The following is a 19,636-nucleotide window of genomic DNA, read 5'->3' as shown; positions in this document are numbered from 1 at the left end:
TGGAATAAAGCTGTGTTGAGTGCATCCTGCCAGCAGGTGTCAGCCTCACACACACACACACACACACACACACACACACACACACACACACACACACACACACACACACACACACACACACACACACACACACACACACACACACACACACACACACACACACACACACACACACACACACACACACACACACACACACACACACACACACACACACACACACACACACACACACACACACACAGCACTGCAGGTGTGGTGAGGTGATAAGGGCTGGACCTTACTCCCGGTGTGAGAGCTTTACAGTTGGGTGGAGTCCTGCTGCTCGCCTGCTGTTTCAGGAAATGACGCTTTGATGCAAACACTCACCGGGAGCTCGTCGTCGGTAAGTTGTTTTAACTGAAGATGCTTAACTTCTGAGGAATATTTTGTTACGAAGGCAGGTAATTCATCTACTGAGACGATTGTTTTAATACCAACACTAGCAAAGTATGGAAGACTATAAATGAGTGACGACAATGTTATCTGTCGGGTTATGTATTGAGTGAGTTACAACAACATGGGAAATAAAACTGGCTAATTCTTTATTTAGGGATTCTCATTTTTGCCTGAAAGAGGATACTTGTAGATTTCGCACAGTTTTTCAAATAATGTTGAACTTTGAAAGTCATTGTCTCCAAGCTGGTCATTGAGTATATTATTGTAATTTTCTTGGTGCCTCTGCTCTGATTTAGAGAAATGATGGCTGAGTTCAGGCCATTTATTTTAGGTTATCTTCCCAATCTATATTTATTTTGTAGTTATTAATGTAGTTGTAAAATCATCATGTCCTTCTGTCACTTTCTCTGGCATTCGCCGCTGAAGTTTTCATTGAATTGCCTTCCAGTTTTCAGTTTAGTTCATTCCAACCATGATATGTGCATTATTATTTATAGCTTTTTCTCAATTTTATAGGACTCTGGACCTCAGGAACAACAACAACAACAACAACAACATGAGTGCTTCCTGGAGATCACAGCCCAACCTCCTCCTCGTCTGTTTATTGCTGTCTGCAACCGGAGGTCAGAACTCATTTTTCAAGTCTATACACATCTCCTGAGCTGGACAGAATTGATCACAACAATTAAATATTCCACCGAAATAAAGCTTATTTTCCACATGGGATTTATGAAAATTCAGTAATTTAATAGCACAATCTACTGGCATTTTAATAGACATGTAAGGTCAACGGTCTTACAGAAGGGCTTTATTAAACTGCATTGATCCCTGTGGGGAGATTCCATTGCTTGAATCTCTTGTATCGACTCCTGATGAGAATGAATGAAATGAGTCCGAAAATTGAACTGAACCGTTGACTTGAATGAAATGTATTATGTCAACATATTTCACCTCACTGTATTAGGTTAGTTGAAATCAATACAAATTAGTTGAACCTAATCTTTTTTTATTTATAACTTAATATAATTGCTTTCAACTAACCTGGTACAGTTTTGTGAAATCTGTTGCCATAATACATTTCATTCAAGTTAATGTTTCAGTTTTTTCAGTGTACTGGTTCTGAATGACATCGCAAACAATTCTTAAAAGCTCTTGACCACCAGAGTAGCACTCTCTGAACACCACAACAGGTCAAACATGTTTGCTGAGGGTTTCTAATAGTGACTAATCATTACCCTTAATACTGCCTTGAACAAAGAAAGCTAAAGCAAACCAGACTGTTTGAAATATAATCAGAAATTCTCATCAAAATGTCAACACAGAGAAAATGGCATTCTGCTTACTCACAAATGATTCAAGAACACATGCAGACACGTTCTTAAACTCTATGTCAGCATGTGTAATCTGAGCCCACATTAATGATGTGTTTGAGTATCAGTCCACTTGCAGAACTTTTCCTTTGTGATATGTATTTACTCTGAGCAAACTTAAGCACAGTTTTGAACAAAGAGTGTTATGTGCCATACTATGCAGCCTTCCTTAGTCCTGAAGGACGAGCTCAAACAGAGTTGCTGAACAGATTTAAATCACTGACACTATTACGACATATTTCTCTCTTTTGCTTCTCACATTGCATGGATAACCAATGAATGTGAGCACCTGCAAGGTGCTGCACTCAAAACCTGTAGAAGCATACAGAAATTCAACTTGGGCAACTTTTTATGGGGAGGGCTCAATCAAATTATTACATATTTAAGGATAGGGATATGTAGTGTTCAAAATGTCAGAATGCATTTTTGTTGAGAGCCTATTGAGACTGCATATTTTTGGTATAAACCAAAAAAACAAAAGCAACTATAAAATTAACAATAAGGCAATAATCCTGTCGTTTAAACTGTTTTTCATCAAAGTCTCAGATATAGATATATGTATATTTATATACAAAACAGGCCATGCCTCATATTTCAGCCTTGTTACAAAAATGCTGATTCTGGGTCTGTTACTTTAGATAAAAATGCTCTTGGAGGAGATTCAGGTGATAAGGTGGGGGGTGTTACCTTGGTTTGTGATTGGCTAATGGTTATACAAGCCAAAAAACGTTATGACATCACAAAGTGGCCAAAATCTGATCAGCTCATTTTCAGACAGGTTTTTATAGAAATGGAGCAGGACAAAAAGAGAGAGAATCTTTTTTCCGGAAACTTTCAGAATCTCTTTACACAGAGGGGACACATATTTATGTTTATTACATGGCTTAGTTGAATACTCGATTCTGATTGGTCAATTCAGAACACGTGACACGTTGTTAATCCAGTACAGACAGACCGCTGTCAAGGATTTATTGACCGTTGTTAAGGACGCTCACATCTGCAGCAAGAAGTCCGGTCGATGTAACTGTATACAGTTTGGCCGAAAAGCAAACTTGCTTTTGAAACTGACAAGACAAGAAAACAGCGGAGAAGTAACGGGGCAGAAACCCTCCTTTTTACGCAACGCTCCAGACATAGACATCAAACGGCAAATATATTCAGTGTGCAGCAGAGATGTTCACAAGTCTTTTTTTGCAAGTCCAAGTCAAGTCTCAAGTCTTTGGTCACGAGTCCAAGTCAAGTCTCAAGTCTCTAAAAAATAAAAGTCTCAAGTCTCTTCTGGTTGTAATAAGCCTTCTATTGTCTGCTGCTCTCCAGGCTGTTCAGAATACTGCACAGCTATATCTAAGAAATTCAAAGCACTTACTGTGTTATTATCACTCCTATATCTATTAGCGTACAGTATCAGTACTGATGAGTTGTTTGTTATATGATGACTTTAAACAGGCTATTGCAATGCAATATGAGGGAAAACATCACACTTTAGCTAAATGCAAACAACTTATAAGCAAAACACTTCAGAATCAGAAATCAGTAAGCAAATACTTTATTAATCCCCCGCAGGGAAACTGTTAAAAGTACTTAAAAGCGGGTAATGATTAACGTTACCGACCGTTTTTATGTCATGTCAAGAGTTGGATGTCAACGCCACTCAACTCAAACAAGTGTGACAAGCAATTCACTAATCTTTTCAAATATTCAGTTACAAAGCTAGCAGCAAGCTAAGTTAACATTACATAGCTGATGCTGAGCTAAACATGTTTGCTAACCGTCCATATGCGTTAATGTGACTGTGCCTGCTGAAATTCGACGTTGTTGCGCCAGCATCCTTGATTTTGATATTGCAGACTTTGCAGTGTGCGCTCCTTTTGTTGGTGCCGCCAGCGTTTTTTCGAAGTTTTTGTAGTTGAACCGAATAGAGAACCGCAGTGACGCGTCCTAAAACCCGGATGTAAACTTCTTCCGGTTCCTTCGTCAAAAACGCAATGCAATTTCTCCATAGGATTTTGGAAAATAGCTCGAAATAAGGTCTGTGGTTGACACACATTTAAGAGAAGGATCACGTTTTGTTCAGCCGGATAATCTCCACATGTCAACCCTACTTTTATCATTTTTGAATCATAAATCTAGTCGCCAAAAGCTAAATGCTAACGTTATGCTATAAACTAACTACAAGCTTGTACAGCAGCAGGGTCGCACGACTTCAACGTCACGCCAACTTAAGATCGTTTCAACTGACTTGCACTGAAACTGCACTTTGAACACTTTAAATATATTAACATTTTAAACTGTATACCCCGGTTATCTAGGCCCTTTTTGTTTTATGTATAGGCTACATGTCACACTGTGGGAAACGATATTTCTGGATGTATAACACATGTAGAATTGTTTACAATAAAGCTGACTTTGACTTCCGCACACTTGCATATTTTAACAAAGCTTTTCATTTTAGCCACACTGAATTTAACTAGAAGTCATGGCTGTGTCAATTACCAGTCTGATATCGTTTTACAAAGATGACAAGAAGAGTGTAGATAGAGGAGAGAACCACTACAAGTCAGGACACGGGCAGCCTAGATGAAGGTGTGCTTACCGGTGTTGTCAGGGCTAGCATGAGGGACACGGTTTATAGAGTGTCGGTGAGTAGTTATAGCAAGAGTACCGTTAACCTAGAGTTAATTTATTCACATTAATTCCCATCAACAAATCCATTTTATGTGTCACATGAAATCTTTATTAGGCAAGGCAAGTTTATTTATATAGCACCTTTCAACACAAGGCCATTCAAAGTGCTTTACAAAAAATGAAAGACATTAAGAAATGTTATTTAAAATCAGTCATTAAAAAGCAAAGCTAATAAAATAAACATTAAAAGAAAAAATACATGGATAAAAGTTACAGTGCAGTTTAAGATATGAATAGTTCAATTAAAAGCAGCGACAAAAAGAAAAGTCTTCCTGCTGGATTTAAAAGTAGTCAGAGTTGCAGCGGACCTGCAGGTTTCTGGGAGTTTGTTCCAGATATTTGGAGCATAATAACTGAACGCTGCTTCTCCGTGTTTAGTTCTGACTCTGGGGACAGAAAGCTGACCAGTCCCTGAAGACCTGAGAGATCTGGATGGTTCATCATTTAGCAGGAGGTCAGAAATGTATTTTGGGCCTAAACCATTCAGTGCTTTATAAGCCAGCAGCAGTATTTTGAAATCTATTCTTTGACACACAGGAAGCCAGTGTAAAGACTTCCGAACAGGAGTGATGTGATCCACTTTCTTAGTGTCAGTGAGGACTGCAGCTTCCTAATAGATGTTTTAGTGAGACCTGTGAAGACACCATTGCAGTAGTCCAGTCTACTGAAGATAACGGGACAAGTTTTTCCAAATCCTGCTGTGACATTAGTCTTTTAATCCTAGATATGTTCTTTAGGTGATAGTAGGCTGATTTAGTAACTGTTTTAATGTGACTGTTGAAACTCAGGTCAGAGTCCATGACTACACCTAGATTTCTGGCTTTATCTGTTGGTTTGAACATTGCAGGCTGAAGCTCAGCGCTAACTTTTATACGTTCCACCTTGGCTCCAAAAACCATTACCTCAGTTTTATCTTTGTTTAATTGGAGAAAGTTCTGACACATCCAGTCATTGATTTGTTCAATGCACTTACTCAGTGTTTGAAATGGAGCATAGTCTCCTGGTGAAATGGTTACGTAAATGTGTGTGTCATCTGCATAGCTATGGTAACTTATTTTGTTGTTCTTCATTATCTGAGCCAGTGGTAGCATGTAGACGTTAAAGAGAAGAGGCCCCAAGATTACAAATATTACACACCAGAAAACACAGAACTATCCATGAAATAAACATACAGTAGGCTATAATTGGGAAGGCATTACAAATGTAAATATATTTTAAATAATAAAACAATCCCACCACCACAGGTATCTACAGGAGAAGAGGGAATTCTCTCCACAGAATGTGAATGCCCATGTGGAGAATGGAAATGCAGTCATGCGGCTTATTAGCCATCTTTGCCATCCACACTTTCAGCTGCACTGACACCCCCCGTCAGTGGAAGAAGCCAAAGGCAGCTAAACGTACACATTCAGTGGAGGAGCTATTTCCTCCAACCAATAACTCATTCAACCCGCTGACAAGAGAGCCCACCTCCGAAGATCGTGACTGGCTGAGGGACAGACTCGGGGGCAGGTTCTCAGGAATGTCTTGGCTTCTCTCCCCCGAGCCAGAAGAGGAACACTACAGCTTGGAAACACTTACTGTTCCTGACATTTTCAAATCTGTTGGGCATCAGGGACCTGAGGCAATTGTGGCAAGCATGGCATTGTCTGAGGAGCAACAGAGGGCAATTCAGGTGGCTACACTGGTCAGCGAACCAACCCAAACTGGCATTTGTTCAGGAAAGGAAGGTTGACTGCCAGCAACGTTGGAGCTGTCCTGAGGTCAAAGCGTGCGACTGCTTCCCTTATTGCCAGGGTGCTAGGGCAACAACAGACCCTTGGTGGTGTTTTTTCTGTACAGTGGGGGACTATGAATGAATGTGAGGGCGTCGGGGCATTCACCACTGCAACCCAGATGCAGGTCCATGAGTCAGGTTTGTGGCTCTCCCAATCAGGAGTGTTGGGGGCATCTCCAGATGGTCTGGTAGGGTCTCCCGCTGTGCTGGAGGTAAAGTGTCCCTATGCAGCCAGGGAAATGACAATTAGTGAAGCATTGCAAATCAAGGGCTTCTGTGTCAGTAAGGAAGAGAAACATTCAGCCTGCGTGAGGAGCATCCTTACTGGCACCAAGTGCAAGGTCAGCTTCACCTCACTGCAAGAAAGAAGAAGAAATTAAGAAATTGTGAATCGTTTTTAATTTACATTTACTCGCCTTTGCAATGTTGTGGTTGTTAGAGTGTTACCCCCTAAATGCACCCGGAGCGTCTGCGCCGCGTTACGTTGCGGCTGCGCCACGCTGCGACCTCCTCCTGCGACCTAACACACCAGGCGCGTTTCAAAACGTTGCGGAAGCGGAGCGTCGTGTGTGCAGCCTCGCAGTTCTTAATTAACTTTAAAACATTAATATGTAGTTGTTACCTTCCACTCCACAAACTGCGTTTAGGGGGTTAGGCTTCCTGTCAGCTCGTCTGTTGGGAAGATATAAAATATTAGTTTCATGGAAGTCACACCGTCACATATAAGAGCGTTAAGACATACAGTACATAGGCTAAAACAAAACATCTAAAGATATAACCTTGCACTTTGTCTCGTGAACATTTTCACTATTTTGACATTTTTATAGATCAAAATTGAACTAAAGAAATAAAGGTAGATTAATCCATATTGAAAATAGGTGTCAGCTGCTACACTAATTATAATAGTTATATTTCTTAATTAATTAAGATATTACTGTATTGATCCCAATTGGGGAAATGTTTGTGTTGCAGCAGCATAACAAGAAAAACAAAATATGAGTTATTATATATACAAAAGTATGTGAGGGATGGAATATTAAATTGAATATAAATGTAAAATGTACATGTGATGTTACGTCCAAGAGAAGCTATGGAGCAGAGAGTTCTCTGCCAGCCAGAGGTGATTTGTTATTAGTTCAATATGTCAAACTGATTTCCCTGACTACAATCTTTAGTTACATGGTGAAACGTTATGCTGCTTGTACTAATTAGACTTATCATATAAGCCACACAGGTTTTAATAGGATGTATTCATTATCTTTACTTCTGTTGCGGTCTTTTCAGCAGTGCCATCTCTAAAACGGCGATACACTACCCATCATTTACATTTCACCGTGACATGGACAACAATGTAACGTCAGCTTACCTCATGGCACGAATCCAGACTCTCCTTTGGAAAACATTGGCCGGGAAACGATAGAACGAGCACGTTTCATGCGAAGACCTGTGGCTGCAACCCGGAGCAAAGCAACAGCTAACTAGTAGCGCTAGCTTTAGCTAACGTTAGCCAACGAAACGAACTGCCGAGTAAAATTGGAAAACACTGGTAATTAATTGTTCTATAATTTATAAAACTACGGTGTTAAAAATGACCATTTCAAAAATAGAGATTCTAATGGTAAGATATATATATACAGATACTAAAGAGACTACAGATAGGCTACTAAAGATAGGCAGGTACTTGCTTTCAAGCAGAACACAGGGGAAAACAAACTTAGCGGGAGTGTTTACGTGTGTAGGCGTAATGACGTACAACGGACTCGACCATTTCTGTAGTCCTATTCAGCCACTCGGTAACAACCATCGTTTTTCAGACACGTAAACTCTTCACAAATCACCAGTGGGGTCACTGCTGATGTATCTACTGTCGTAGAACAAAACGTGATTTATCTCTTAAATTTGTGTCAACCACAGACCTTATTTCGAGCTATTTTCCAAAACCCTATGGAGAAAATACATTGCTTTTTTGACGAAGGAACCGGAAGTGCTAAAAATGCTAACTTACTTCCGGGTTTTAGGACGCGTCACTGCGGTTCTCTATTACAAGCGGTACAGCCGCAGGTGTGCCGCCGGTCGCTATTGTGTTACTACGAGGTAGTAACAGAGGCGCGCACGTCTGCGTAATGAGCCCGGCTAAAATAACTAGATGGCCTACCTGCCTGTCAGCCTTCCACCTGGGCACCAACTTATCTCGTGCCCTCATTGGTCATGTGCACGTTTGTGTGTGTTGGAGGAGGCGGGCTCTATAAGGAAGTAGCAGCCTCTAGAGTCTAGCAGATTATCTCCGGTTGTGTATTTTCAAATTCTAGCGATCTCGAGCCGGTTTCTCTCAAATGTACCTACCCCACCTTTAATACGCCAAAAATAGAAAACACAATGATTGTTCACGAGTCCCAACACACGAGTCCAAGTCGAGTCTGAAGTCTTTTGGTCACGAGTCCAAGTCAAGTCTGAAGTCTCTGTGTGTGCGACTTAAGTGCGACTCGAGTCCGAGTCGCAGACTCGAGTCCCCATCTCTGGTGTGCAGTTCCTTTGGCATTAGGGCAGGGATATCTAGATACTTTCCAAGGTTTGACATCATGAATTGTGCTACTTTTAAAACAAGCAACGATGTTTTCAAATCTGTAATCAAAAAGGTCCGCAAAAATGCTATCGAAGCAGTTCCTGCCGTTGCTACGTGGTTCAAACAGTAACAACGGACTATTTGTCTTAGCAGATGCATGTCATTTTAAATCAACAATTTTTTTAATCAATAAAAACATTTTCTAAATCTATAAAAGCATTTCAATTAATAATGGGAGTCATATCGTTACTTTGTTGAGAATGTGCCCTTGTAATAAGCGGGATAATGTCCAGCGACTTGGTCATTATGGGGAAAAGAACAACCGACAGGCTGTTCAGGAGCCCGACGCGAAGCTTGATCAGCATGAAGGGTGTTCTTTTCCCCATAATGAGCGCCTCGCTGCACATTATCCCTTACATAAAAGACATGAAAAAGTGGATTTTGCAGAATAGGTGACCTTTAAATCAACCTTCCAATCTAACCTTGAATTTGTATTCTGTTAATTTAATCAATTACACAAATAAAAGGCGGCATAAATAATTGAGTTAAACTAACATGAATGTATTTATTGTACATAGGATCATCAAATCAATGCAATGCAATGCAACAGCAATGGAGACAGACTTCAGTCATCACAACACACATGACGATGTTCAGTTGAACAAATATGTCCAGTCTTTATAAAATTCCTGCTTGACCTCTGGGCCATAGACTAAAGATACAGTATTTGGTCTGTCATAGATTTGACTCAAAGCAATCCTCTCTTTTTTCAGCTGTGTCAGAACAGTTCCAGCTGGAGCCGCTGAATGCCACAGTGCTCCACGGTTCTGCTGTGCGATTCAACGCCACCGTGCAAGGAGCATGGAAAGTCATGACCTGGAGTGTGGGAGGCTTTTTGGTAACCACTGTCACTGACATCGGTGACATCATCTCCATCTCAGAGCAGTTCTCTCCCAGATTCTGCTCCAGCGGTGACGCCAGCTGTGTGGAGTTCACCATCCAGAACGTGACCCGCAGCGAGGGGGGGGGCCGTCACCTGCTCTGTGCAGGGGAACTACGGCTCAAAGACGGCACAGCTCTACGTACAAGGTAGGGCCATTAAGATGTCCGGCTGCAGTTATATAAGTTCATTACAGGGTTCCATTGAATACTCTATTCTGATTGGTCAATTTGGACATTCAGCGGTCTGCTCTTTTTCGTTAGCTGAGGATACTCTGCTGAAGGGATTTCATCACTGAAGATGTGCAGTCATATCAGTCCGCAGAAAGAAGTCTATAATATAACATCAGCTGTGGCTAAATAAAACACATTTGTATACCCTTTCTCCATCAGAAGAAAACATTGGAATGCTTTTGAATATTCATGCATGACAATTATTTATCATTCACCATACTTTGAAAAACGTCCCCATCCGCTACCATTGTGGTGTAAGTCGGTTAGAAAAGACCCATATCAACCTGTTACAGTAGCCTAAGCTGTTTATTTCCTTTTTTTGATGAAGTATCAGGTGTAATAAATACACAAACAAGTTGTCATATAAGACTATCAGGAGCTAAATCATCGTGAAAAGTACACTACATTACATTTAGCTGACGCTTTTATCCAAAGCGACTTACAATATGTGCATTCGACCAAGAAAATACAAACTTCAAGAAAACAGAGTCATATAAGTACATCAGGTTTCATAGAGCCAAAACATTTCAAGTGCTACTCAACTGGCTTTAGATAAGCCAGCCCTTTATTAGTATATAAGTGCTTTGTTAGTAATTATATCGCTCGTAGTGGAGTCGAAAGAGATGAGTTTTCAGTCTGCGCCGGAAGGTGTGTGAGCTTTCTGCTGTCCTGATGTCAATGGGGAGCTCATTCCACCATTTTGGAGCCAGGATAGCAAACCCACGTGTTTTTGCTGATGGGAACTTGGGTCCCCCTCGCAGTGGGGGTGCAGCGAGCTGTTTGGCTGATGCAGAGCGGAGTGCACGTGCTGGGGTGTACGGTTTAATCATGTCCTGGATGTAGGAAGGGCCAGATCCATTCGCAGCATGGTACACAAGTACCAGTGTCTTGAAGTGGATTCTAGCAGTTACCGGAAGCCAGTGGAGGGAGCGGAGGAGCGGAGTGGTGTGGGAGAATTTAGGAAGGTTGAAGACCAGGCGAGCCGCTGCATTCTGGGTGAGCTGCAGGTCGGATGGCACATGCAGGTAGACCAGCCAGGAGGGAGTTGCAGTAGTCTAGGCGTGAGATGATGAGAGCCTGGACCAGAACCTGCGTCGCTTTCTGGGTCAGCTGGGGACGCATCCTCCTGATGTTGTAAAGCGTGTATCTGCAGCAGCGGGTTGTAGCAGCTATGTTTGCAGTGAAGGACAGGTTGTTATCTAGGGTCACACCCAGATTCCTTGCAGTCTGAGTCGGGGAAACAACAGAGGTGCCAATGTTGATTGTTAGGTCAAGAGTGGGACAATCTTTTCCCGGAAGGAAAAGCAGCTCAGTTTTGTCAAGGTTGAGCTTGAGGTGATGAGCGGACATCCACTGAAAGATGTCAGCTAGACAAGCAGAGATGCGTGCGACGACCTGGGTCTCTGAGCGGGGAAAGGACAGAATTAATTGGGTGTCGTCAGCGTAGCAGTGGTATGAAAAACCATGCGGGCTAATGACTGATCCGAGCGAGTTTGTGTACAGGGAGAAGAGGAGGGGACCAAGAACAGAGCCCTGAGAGACCACTGTAGTTAATTAACAAGGGTCGGACTCGGACCCTCTCCAAGTTACCCTGTAGGTACGGTCTTTGAGGTATGAGGTGAGGAGGGAAAGTGCAGAGCCTGAAACTCCAAGTTCTTGGAGAGTGCGAAGGAGGATCTGATGGTTCACCGTGTCGAATGCAGCAGACGGGTCCAACAGGATGATGACAGAGGAGAGGGATGCTGCTTTAGCAGTGTGCAGTTCCTCAGTGACAGTAATGAGGGCAGTTTCTGTGGAGTGACCTGCCTTGAAACCAGACTGGTGCGGATCCAGAAGGTTGTTCTGATGGAGATAACAGGAGAGTTGTTTAAAGACAGCGCGTTCAAGTGTTTTAGACAGGAACGGGAGGAGAGAGACAGGCCTGTAGTTTATAACATCAGACGGGTTGAGAGTGGGTTTCTTCAGGAGAGGGTTTACTCTTGCCTCCTTAAGACTGTTTGGAAAGTGACCAGAAGTTAGAGAAGTGTTGATGAAATGGGTGAGAAACGATAGAATATCAGGAGCGATAGTCTGAAGGAGGTTTGAAGGGATAGGGTCCAGAGGACAGGTGGTGGGGCGGGCAGAGGTAATGAGGGTAAGAACCTCACGTGGAGAGAGGGGAAAAGGAGGTTAGTGTGCGGGTGGAAGGAGGGTCTGGTGACCCAGCGGTGAGTAAAGGTGAGTCAGAAAAAGAAGAGCGAATATCATCAACCTTTTCTTCAAAGTGGTTAACAAAGTCGCTTGACAGAAGTGAGGAGGGGGGAGGGGCTTTGGGAGGGTCCAAGAGGGTGGAGAAGATTGAAAATAGTTTTTGGGATTGGAATAGGAAGATTGGATCTTATCTTGAAAGAAAGTGCTTTTTGCCTGAGAGATCGAAGCAGAGAAAGAGGAGAGGAGAGCCTGATAGGTTAAGAGGTCGTCATGGTGTTTGGATTTCCACCGTTTCCGCTCTGCTGCCCGAAGGACGGTTCTATTAGCACGCAGTGCGTCATTTAGCCAGGGAGTAGGAGGGGACTGACGAGCCTGCCGAGATGTGAGAGGACAGAGAGAGTCCAGAGAGGAAGAGAGAGTAGAGAGGAGAGTTTCTGTAGCAGAGTTTGGAGGCAGGAGTTGGAACGAGTCAGAGGAAGGGAGGGCTGAGAGCACCGATGAGGCAAAGGTAGAGGGGGAGAGGGAACGGAGGTTACGGCGGACAGGTGCAGGATGAGAAGAGATTAGTTTGTTATGTTTGGAAAGGGGTAGAGAGAATGAAATGAAGAAGTGATCGGATGTGTGGAGCGGGTTTACAGAGAGGTTAGAAGTAGAGCAGTTCCTTGAGAATATGAGATCAAGGACACTGCCAGCTTTATGAGTTGGTGGGAATGGAGACAGTGAGAAAGCAAAGGCGGTTAACAGAGATGTTAGTTCGTCTATCTTCCCCGTCTGGAGGTTGAAGTCTCCGAGAAGTACAGCAGGAGGGCCAGTTTCAGGGATGTGTGAGAGGAGATGATCTAACTCCTCCAAGAAGTCCCCCAAGGCGCCTGGTGGACGGTAGAGAACAACAATGGTTAATTGTATAGGATGGGTTACTGTGACGGCATGGAATTCAAAGGTGGAAGGAGTGAAGTTAGGTAGCTTGAAGAGGGAAAAGCTCCATTTGGGAGAGAGCAGGAGACCAGTGCCCCCTCCTCTGCCAGTGGGTCTGGGTGTATGGGAGAAGGAATATGCTGGGGAGAGAGCTGCTGGGGTGGATGTGTTGGATGGAGTAATCCAGATCTCAGTGAGAGCAAGGAAATCCAGAGACTGCAGGGAGGCGTAGCCAGAGATGAAGTCAGCCTTAGGAACAGCTGACTGGCAGTTCCACAGGCCGCCTGTAACAATTTATCAATAAACTGATAAGACAATATATTACCACAATGGAAGCATCCAGGCACAAGCTCTGCCTCTGATTTATAGTGAAATACCATTAGACTCTTCTCAAACTTAGCGGCACTTTGAAAAAGAGTATAAAGTTGTTGGAGAAGTCGTGCTTGTGATTCAATCTGTTTTAGTAAGTATAAGAGCAAATTGTTCACAGCTCCGAGGCAGTCTGCCATTTTAACTATTGTGTGTAATATTTACGCTGGCTTGCTTGAAATGTAGCAACAAGACATCACAATGTTGCTCTTTTTGGGCTCTGATTGGTGGAAAAGCAAACTGGAACGAGGTGTTTCGCAAATTGAACCAACTGCGAACCAACACCAACCCCAGCATGAAACAAGAAAGGAGCTTATTTGAGTGAAAAAGGGGTAATCCCATAGACTGTACAGGGGTAATACACAGCAGTCTACAACTGTAATATTTGATTCACTATTGTGGTGACTCCAGCTAAATGCGGCTGAACTTGTTCATACTGTATAAGTACTTGCTCTTAGATCTTTGCCTTGGCTCTAAGTTAAAACAAGGATTGATCTTAAAATTCTAGCACTTGTATATGAGGCTCAAAATGTCCTTGCACCTCTAGTTCATAAAAACATCCTAATAAGAAAGAGACCAGCAAGAACTCTCAGGTCCAAAGTCAGAGGTCCTTTATCCATCGATCTTGCTCCAGCTGCAATGTGTCCATTAGTCTTTGAAGGATAAGTAAATGCTAAATGCACGGTGGCTTAGCGCTAAACTTCTTTTAGCCAGCCATATTTCTCAACAGAAGGAACACATATTTTTCATACCAACAGAAACTATTACACAATTTAAAAACATTTAATGCATAACTGGCTGAAACAAAACCAAACATACATACATACATCATGCCAATTCAAACATGTCACATGTGTGAGAAAACGTGTGTGTGTAAGTGTGTGTGTAAGTGTTGTATATTCTATACTTTTTTATTATAATATTTAATTTCCATGTACATTTATTAATTACATGTATTTCTCAGAGAGTGGTACCGTGAACATCATGGGAGGTAATGTGACGGTGGCGCAGGACGAGCAGGTGGAGTTCCAGTGTGTATCGTCCAAATGGTTCCCCATACCTACTGTCAGCTGGACCTGGAACTCTGAGGCTGTGAACAGCAGCCTGTACAACACCACCAGCATGGCTGACGGGGATGTCTTCAACTGCACCAGTGTCCTGAAGTTCCAGGCAGTCAGAGACACCCAGATAGAGTGCCGGGCGACTGTGGAGACACTAGCCAGCCCACAATCCAGCTCCGTCTACTTGGAAGTTGGTAAGATCCGCCACACTCTCAATGTGTCTTGCAAAAAAGCCTCCTCTCAGCTGTTCTGAAGTTGGACAAGTCCAATAGTTGTGTTGCTTAGTTAGTTTTCCTCAAAACTAGAGTATGGAGTTAAAAGGTCGTTTTTTGGTTGCCTAGTGTATCAATAAAACCAAGTCTAATTGTACACTATAGAGTGTTTTTTAGGCATACCCTGTCTCCTCCTTTCAACACTGTCATCTCCAATAAAGGCTAATCTGGCCCAAAAAAATCTTAAAATAAATCAATAATTGCTAACTGCAACAGAAAACTGCTGAGGCTGACGGGAATATCATTAGTTTTGATGGTATTCCAAAAACGAATTATATATTTTACTTAAAGATGATGGTAGATATAAGGATGAGTTGATGTCTTTATTACCTCTCAGTTGCACTAATGTACACTTCTTAATCCATGATTGTTTGAGAAACTGCAAAAAGACCATCTCTACTCCTGAACCTATGTAACTGAAGAATAATCTGATAAAACCGGATCTTAATTGAATAAAAAACAATACCTGATAGAATTACACTAAAAGCAACATCCATTAGTGTACAGCTTCCAACATGGACAACATGCTGTCCACGATGGAGGAGCAGCACAAGTAATAGGGTATGCATCCATTTCCATTAAGCCCATTTGGAAGAGATTTTTACAGTGTGGTGGATTAAGGAGACGCCTCAGTGTCTGACTGCAAGGTGCAAACCTGTATACTGCCCATTTGAGATATGTTAGACTTAATTCTCACATCAGCCTCCTCCATTCAGGCTCTAAATGCTGTATGATGTAATAATCCTTCACCACAATTCTCCCATCCAAACAAAAGGTATTGGAGAAAATGGAAATGTATGTGCACAATTAGTCTGTGCTTTCAGTGTGTCCTCATAAAGGGAATGTTTTGCCTCTCATTTTGGATGTGTTCAGTATTATCAATTTGACACATTAATTTGACAATTAAATGTCTTAAGTCTTTGAGTGTCTTCTCTAACAGTTCCAAAGCCTACGGACTGGACCGTGCTGATAGCTGTGGTCGTGTCTATTGGATCTTTTGCTCTGCTGGTTTTGCTCATCATTGGAATCATCTTCTGCTACAAAAGGAGGAAAGAAAAAAGTAAGGCATCGTTATATTGGTAACAAATGATATTGGTATAAAGCTCCACAATACAGTATCTCCGAAATCACTAAAGAAGTCAAACCTATATTCTTCAGCAAACAGTATCACATTAACTTTAAGTAATTTGTTGTTGACAATCCTCTGCAGAAACCACATACGAAGATGAAATGAGGTAAGATGGATATGTTGTCACTACTCTTAACAACAGCATGTTATTGTTGTATCACAGCATCTACATGTGTCCTCTGTTATCAATCATGTATGTGCAGCAGAAGAGTGAGGACTCAGAGCCAGATCAGTACTGTCCATGTAGCGGGACAGAATCAGGGCCAGGAGAACACAGGATATGTGCCAGAGGGTCAAACAAGTAAGACTCAAACTTGCATGCACACAAACACACACAAGCTTGATCTATTTGATACCTGCCCCACCAAGCTACAGTATAATCTACCCGTGAGAAATTAAGTCTGTCCTGTCTCTCTTCTCCGTTCACAGGTGTCGCTCCCACTGACCTCACTGACAGCAGCTTTTTCCCGGAAAATGGCTCCACTTTTTCTGAGGTAAGGTTTTTGAGATATTGTTCAGGGGTACACAGTGATAAGCATTAGGAGCAGCTTAATGTTGGCATGTGGTGGTTAGGTCATGGGGACAAGAATAATAAGACACCCCTTATAAACTTTTCCCACTGAACTGAGTTCCGTTTTGACTTCTGTGCTAGTGTCGGTTAGTAGTTGGTTTGACTTGCAACCTTTATGAGAATCACTTTTCTTTTCCACCGACAAGAGCTCAATACACTGAAACAACTGAAATGTTAATTTTAATTAAATATAATGTCAACAGAATTTACACAACTGTATTAGTTGAAAGCAAGTTTAAATAAAACATATTAGGTTCAACTAACCTATGTAAGGTTCAATGTTGCTTTCAACTAAGCTAATACAGTTATGGGAAATGTGTTGACTTAATACATTTAATTAAAGTCAACGGTTCAGTTTTTTCAGTGTAGGTGCCGTTCAAGATGTCACAGTTAACGTTGCTGCCATTCCCAGCGACCCAAGCCCAAATTGTTTCTCGCAATAGAAACAATGGCAAACTGCGTCAGAGTTATTTTTGGCTAAGTTTAGCCAAAAGAATCTGTGATAGTGAGCACTTCTCGTTTGCCGAGATAATCCATCCCACCTCACAGGTGTGGCACATCAAGATGCTGATTAGACAGCATGATTATTGCACAGGTGTGCCTTAGAATGGCCACAATAAAAGGCCACTCTGAAACGTGCAGTTTTGCTTTATTGGGGGGTCTGGGGGGATCCGAAAACCAGTCAGTATCTGGTGTGAGGGTTAGGGTTAGGGGTAGGGTTAGGGTAATGTTGTGAATCGAGTGGCCCATGGTGGTGGCGGGGTTATGGTATGGGCAGGCGTATGTTATGAACGACGAACACAGGCCACTCGATTCACAACATTACCCTAACCCTAATCCTACCCCTCACACCAGATACTGCCTGGTTTTCGGACCCCCCCAACAAAGCAAAACTGCACGTTTCAGAGTGGCCTTTTATTGTGGCCAGCCTAAGGCACACCTGTGCAATAATCATGCTGTCTAATCAGCATCTTGATATGCCACACCTGTGAGGTGGGATGGATTATCTCGGCAAAGGAGAAGTGCTCACTATCACAGATTTTTTCAGATTTGTGAACAATATTTGAGAGAAATGGTTATTTTGTGTATATAGAAAATGTTTTAGATCTTTGAGTTCATCTCATGAAAAATGGGACCAAAAACAAAAGTGTTGCATTTATATTTTTGTTCAGTGTATATACAGTATATAAATATATACATTTTTGGAGCCGGCAAGTGCTGCTGGCTATCAGACGACGGCTTTAAACCTGGGCCCTGGAATATGCCTATCATACAGATATTATGTTTAAGAGAAAGAGAGTTATAGCTGGAAATCTTTGCTATCTTTAAGAAGCAAATTACTTTAATAACGAATCTTGCTTTTGGTTTTTAGATGCCTGATGTTGTGAACAGTACCCACACAGGAAATGCTTACATCACTGTGGATAAACCCGCCTTCAGGAAGCACAGACATGTCACCATTGTGTGAGGACAGGAAGACGACGAGGAGGGCAGCAAATGTTAAAGGTCTCCTATCATGCAAAATGCACTCAGAAATAAAACCCTCTCTCTTTTCCTCCGTGCGCAAATCTCTAAAAACGGGGGTTCAACGGAGCTGATCCAGATTTGCTGCCGATATGACGTAATATCAGAAATGTGGACTGGCTTTACGCCCACGGCCCTATCAGAAACAATGCACAACGTTTTGGAAGTAATATGGTCTTTATTTACATTAGCAAGCATCGCTAACACTCAGAGCTAACCTGTACTGGAGAGAGTATGTGTAAAGAAGCAGGATATAAAAAGGAACTCACCTTGCATTTGAGCTCCGTACTGTTTCAGACATAATCCTTGATGTGGTTTGGAACATGATATGGCCGCATTTAGCTGAGTATCTGCCGGTAGAATTCTCTCGCACGAACAGGCATAAGCTCCGCCCTCTCTCTTTTTTTTAACCTTTACCCCGAATCACCACTAACAGGGCTGAAATAGAGGGATATGAGGCATGGCTAGAATGGGTGATCTGTATTTTTGAGTAAAACACTTCATAGACATGTTTTTTTATATATTTGTATATGTCTGAGACCTATAATATATGCCTAAAAATAGCATGATAGGAGACCTTTATGCAGTTCTGGAACACTGTTGCAGAAAGGAGTGAGGAAGGACCGGCTCCTTCTGAGTGTTTGCTGGAGTAAAGACCATCACATCAGCACCTGGAGCAGGGATCGAGGCTGGACGAGCTCTACCTTTTATGGTTGTTCTCATTTGGTTAACTATGTTTATTCTAGTTTATACTGAGCAATATATTTTACTGATGTGTTACATAATTCAAACAGAATGAGCCGTACATGTCTTAAAATGCAATCCTCCTTATATGTTATACTCTTCTGATCAGTGGTCTGTTTTAAAGATTGATGAACTAATAAACAAGCAATAAACCCTTTTACATATAGCAGTTGAGGAGTGTGAGAGAATTGATAATAAATACGTCTAAAGGTAGTCTTCCCGTCTGAACTGATGAACATTATTTTATGTAATATTATATATTTATTTAATTCATAGTTCAATTTTATTCAGCCACATTTGGGTTTCGATACCCAGCTAAATTTGCGAGAAAATTCATGTGATTTATAAATACTGTATATTCAAAATGCTTGTGTTTGTGTTGCTGGAATAAAGACTATTTTTCTATTCATAAAGGCTGATTTGTATCCCTTATTACTGTGTTTGCAGTTTCCCAATGTGGGGATTCATTTGAAGAATCAGTTATGTCCTTAAAGAAGACCTGTCTTTCCTGAAACCTGTGAAATGCTCGGTCTTTAAGCAGCAAGACTAGAAGCGCCATCTGGAGGGCATTTGATGCAGTTGAAATTGAAAGGATTGATATATCTGTAATATCTATTTCAGGAGAATGAATTATGTAGTTCTGAGGAATATGTTTATAATAACATTATTTCTATTTGATTTAATTTTGCAGCCTGTCCTAAATGTATTCCATTTGCCACCCCTTGTGGAGGTGCATCCTGTTCTGTGAGCATGTGAGTTAGACTGGGGATAATGAAAATCTCATCTTTACCCGACCGAGATGCAAGGGGTTGGTTGAACATAAGAGTGTGTGTTGTTAGGAGCATGGGCTTTAGG

At 41.9% G+C, this 19,636-nt stretch overlaps 1 protein-coding gene across 1 annotated transcript; it reads left to right on the top strand.

The window, feature by feature from the left end:
• The first annotated feature begins 241 nt into the window (after positions 1–241).
• LOC117458199 (butyrophilin subfamily 1 member A1-like) lies at positions 242–19,139 on the top strand. The gene is made up of 9 exons (XM_034098508.2): positions 242–385; positions 955–1,061; positions 9,607–9,922; positions 14,445–14,735; positions 15,754–15,873; positions 16,024–16,048; positions 16,146–16,243; positions 16,372–16,436; positions 17,886–19,139. The coding sequence occupies exons 4-9, from the start codon at positions 14,465–14,467 to the stop codon at positions 17,979–17,981; spliced, it is 675 nt and encodes a 224-aa protein (XP_033954399.1). The 5' UTR covers positions 242–385; positions 955–1,061; positions 9,607–9,922; positions 14,445–14,464; the 3' UTR covers positions 17,982–19,139.
• Positions 19,140–19,636: the final 497 nt, after the last annotated feature.

The sequence above is a fragment of the Pseudochaenichthys georgianus genome, chromosome 14, assembly GCF_902827115.2.
Source record: "Pseudochaenichthys georgianus chromosome 14, fPseGeo1.2, whole genome shotgun sequence".
Lineage (NCBI taxonomy): Eukaryota > Metazoa > Chordata > Actinopteri > Perciformes > Channichthyidae > Pseudochaenichthys > Pseudochaenichthys georgianus.
The sequence above is the reverse complement of the archived record's forward strand: the minus strand, read 5'-3'. Positions and strand labels throughout refer to the sequence as shown.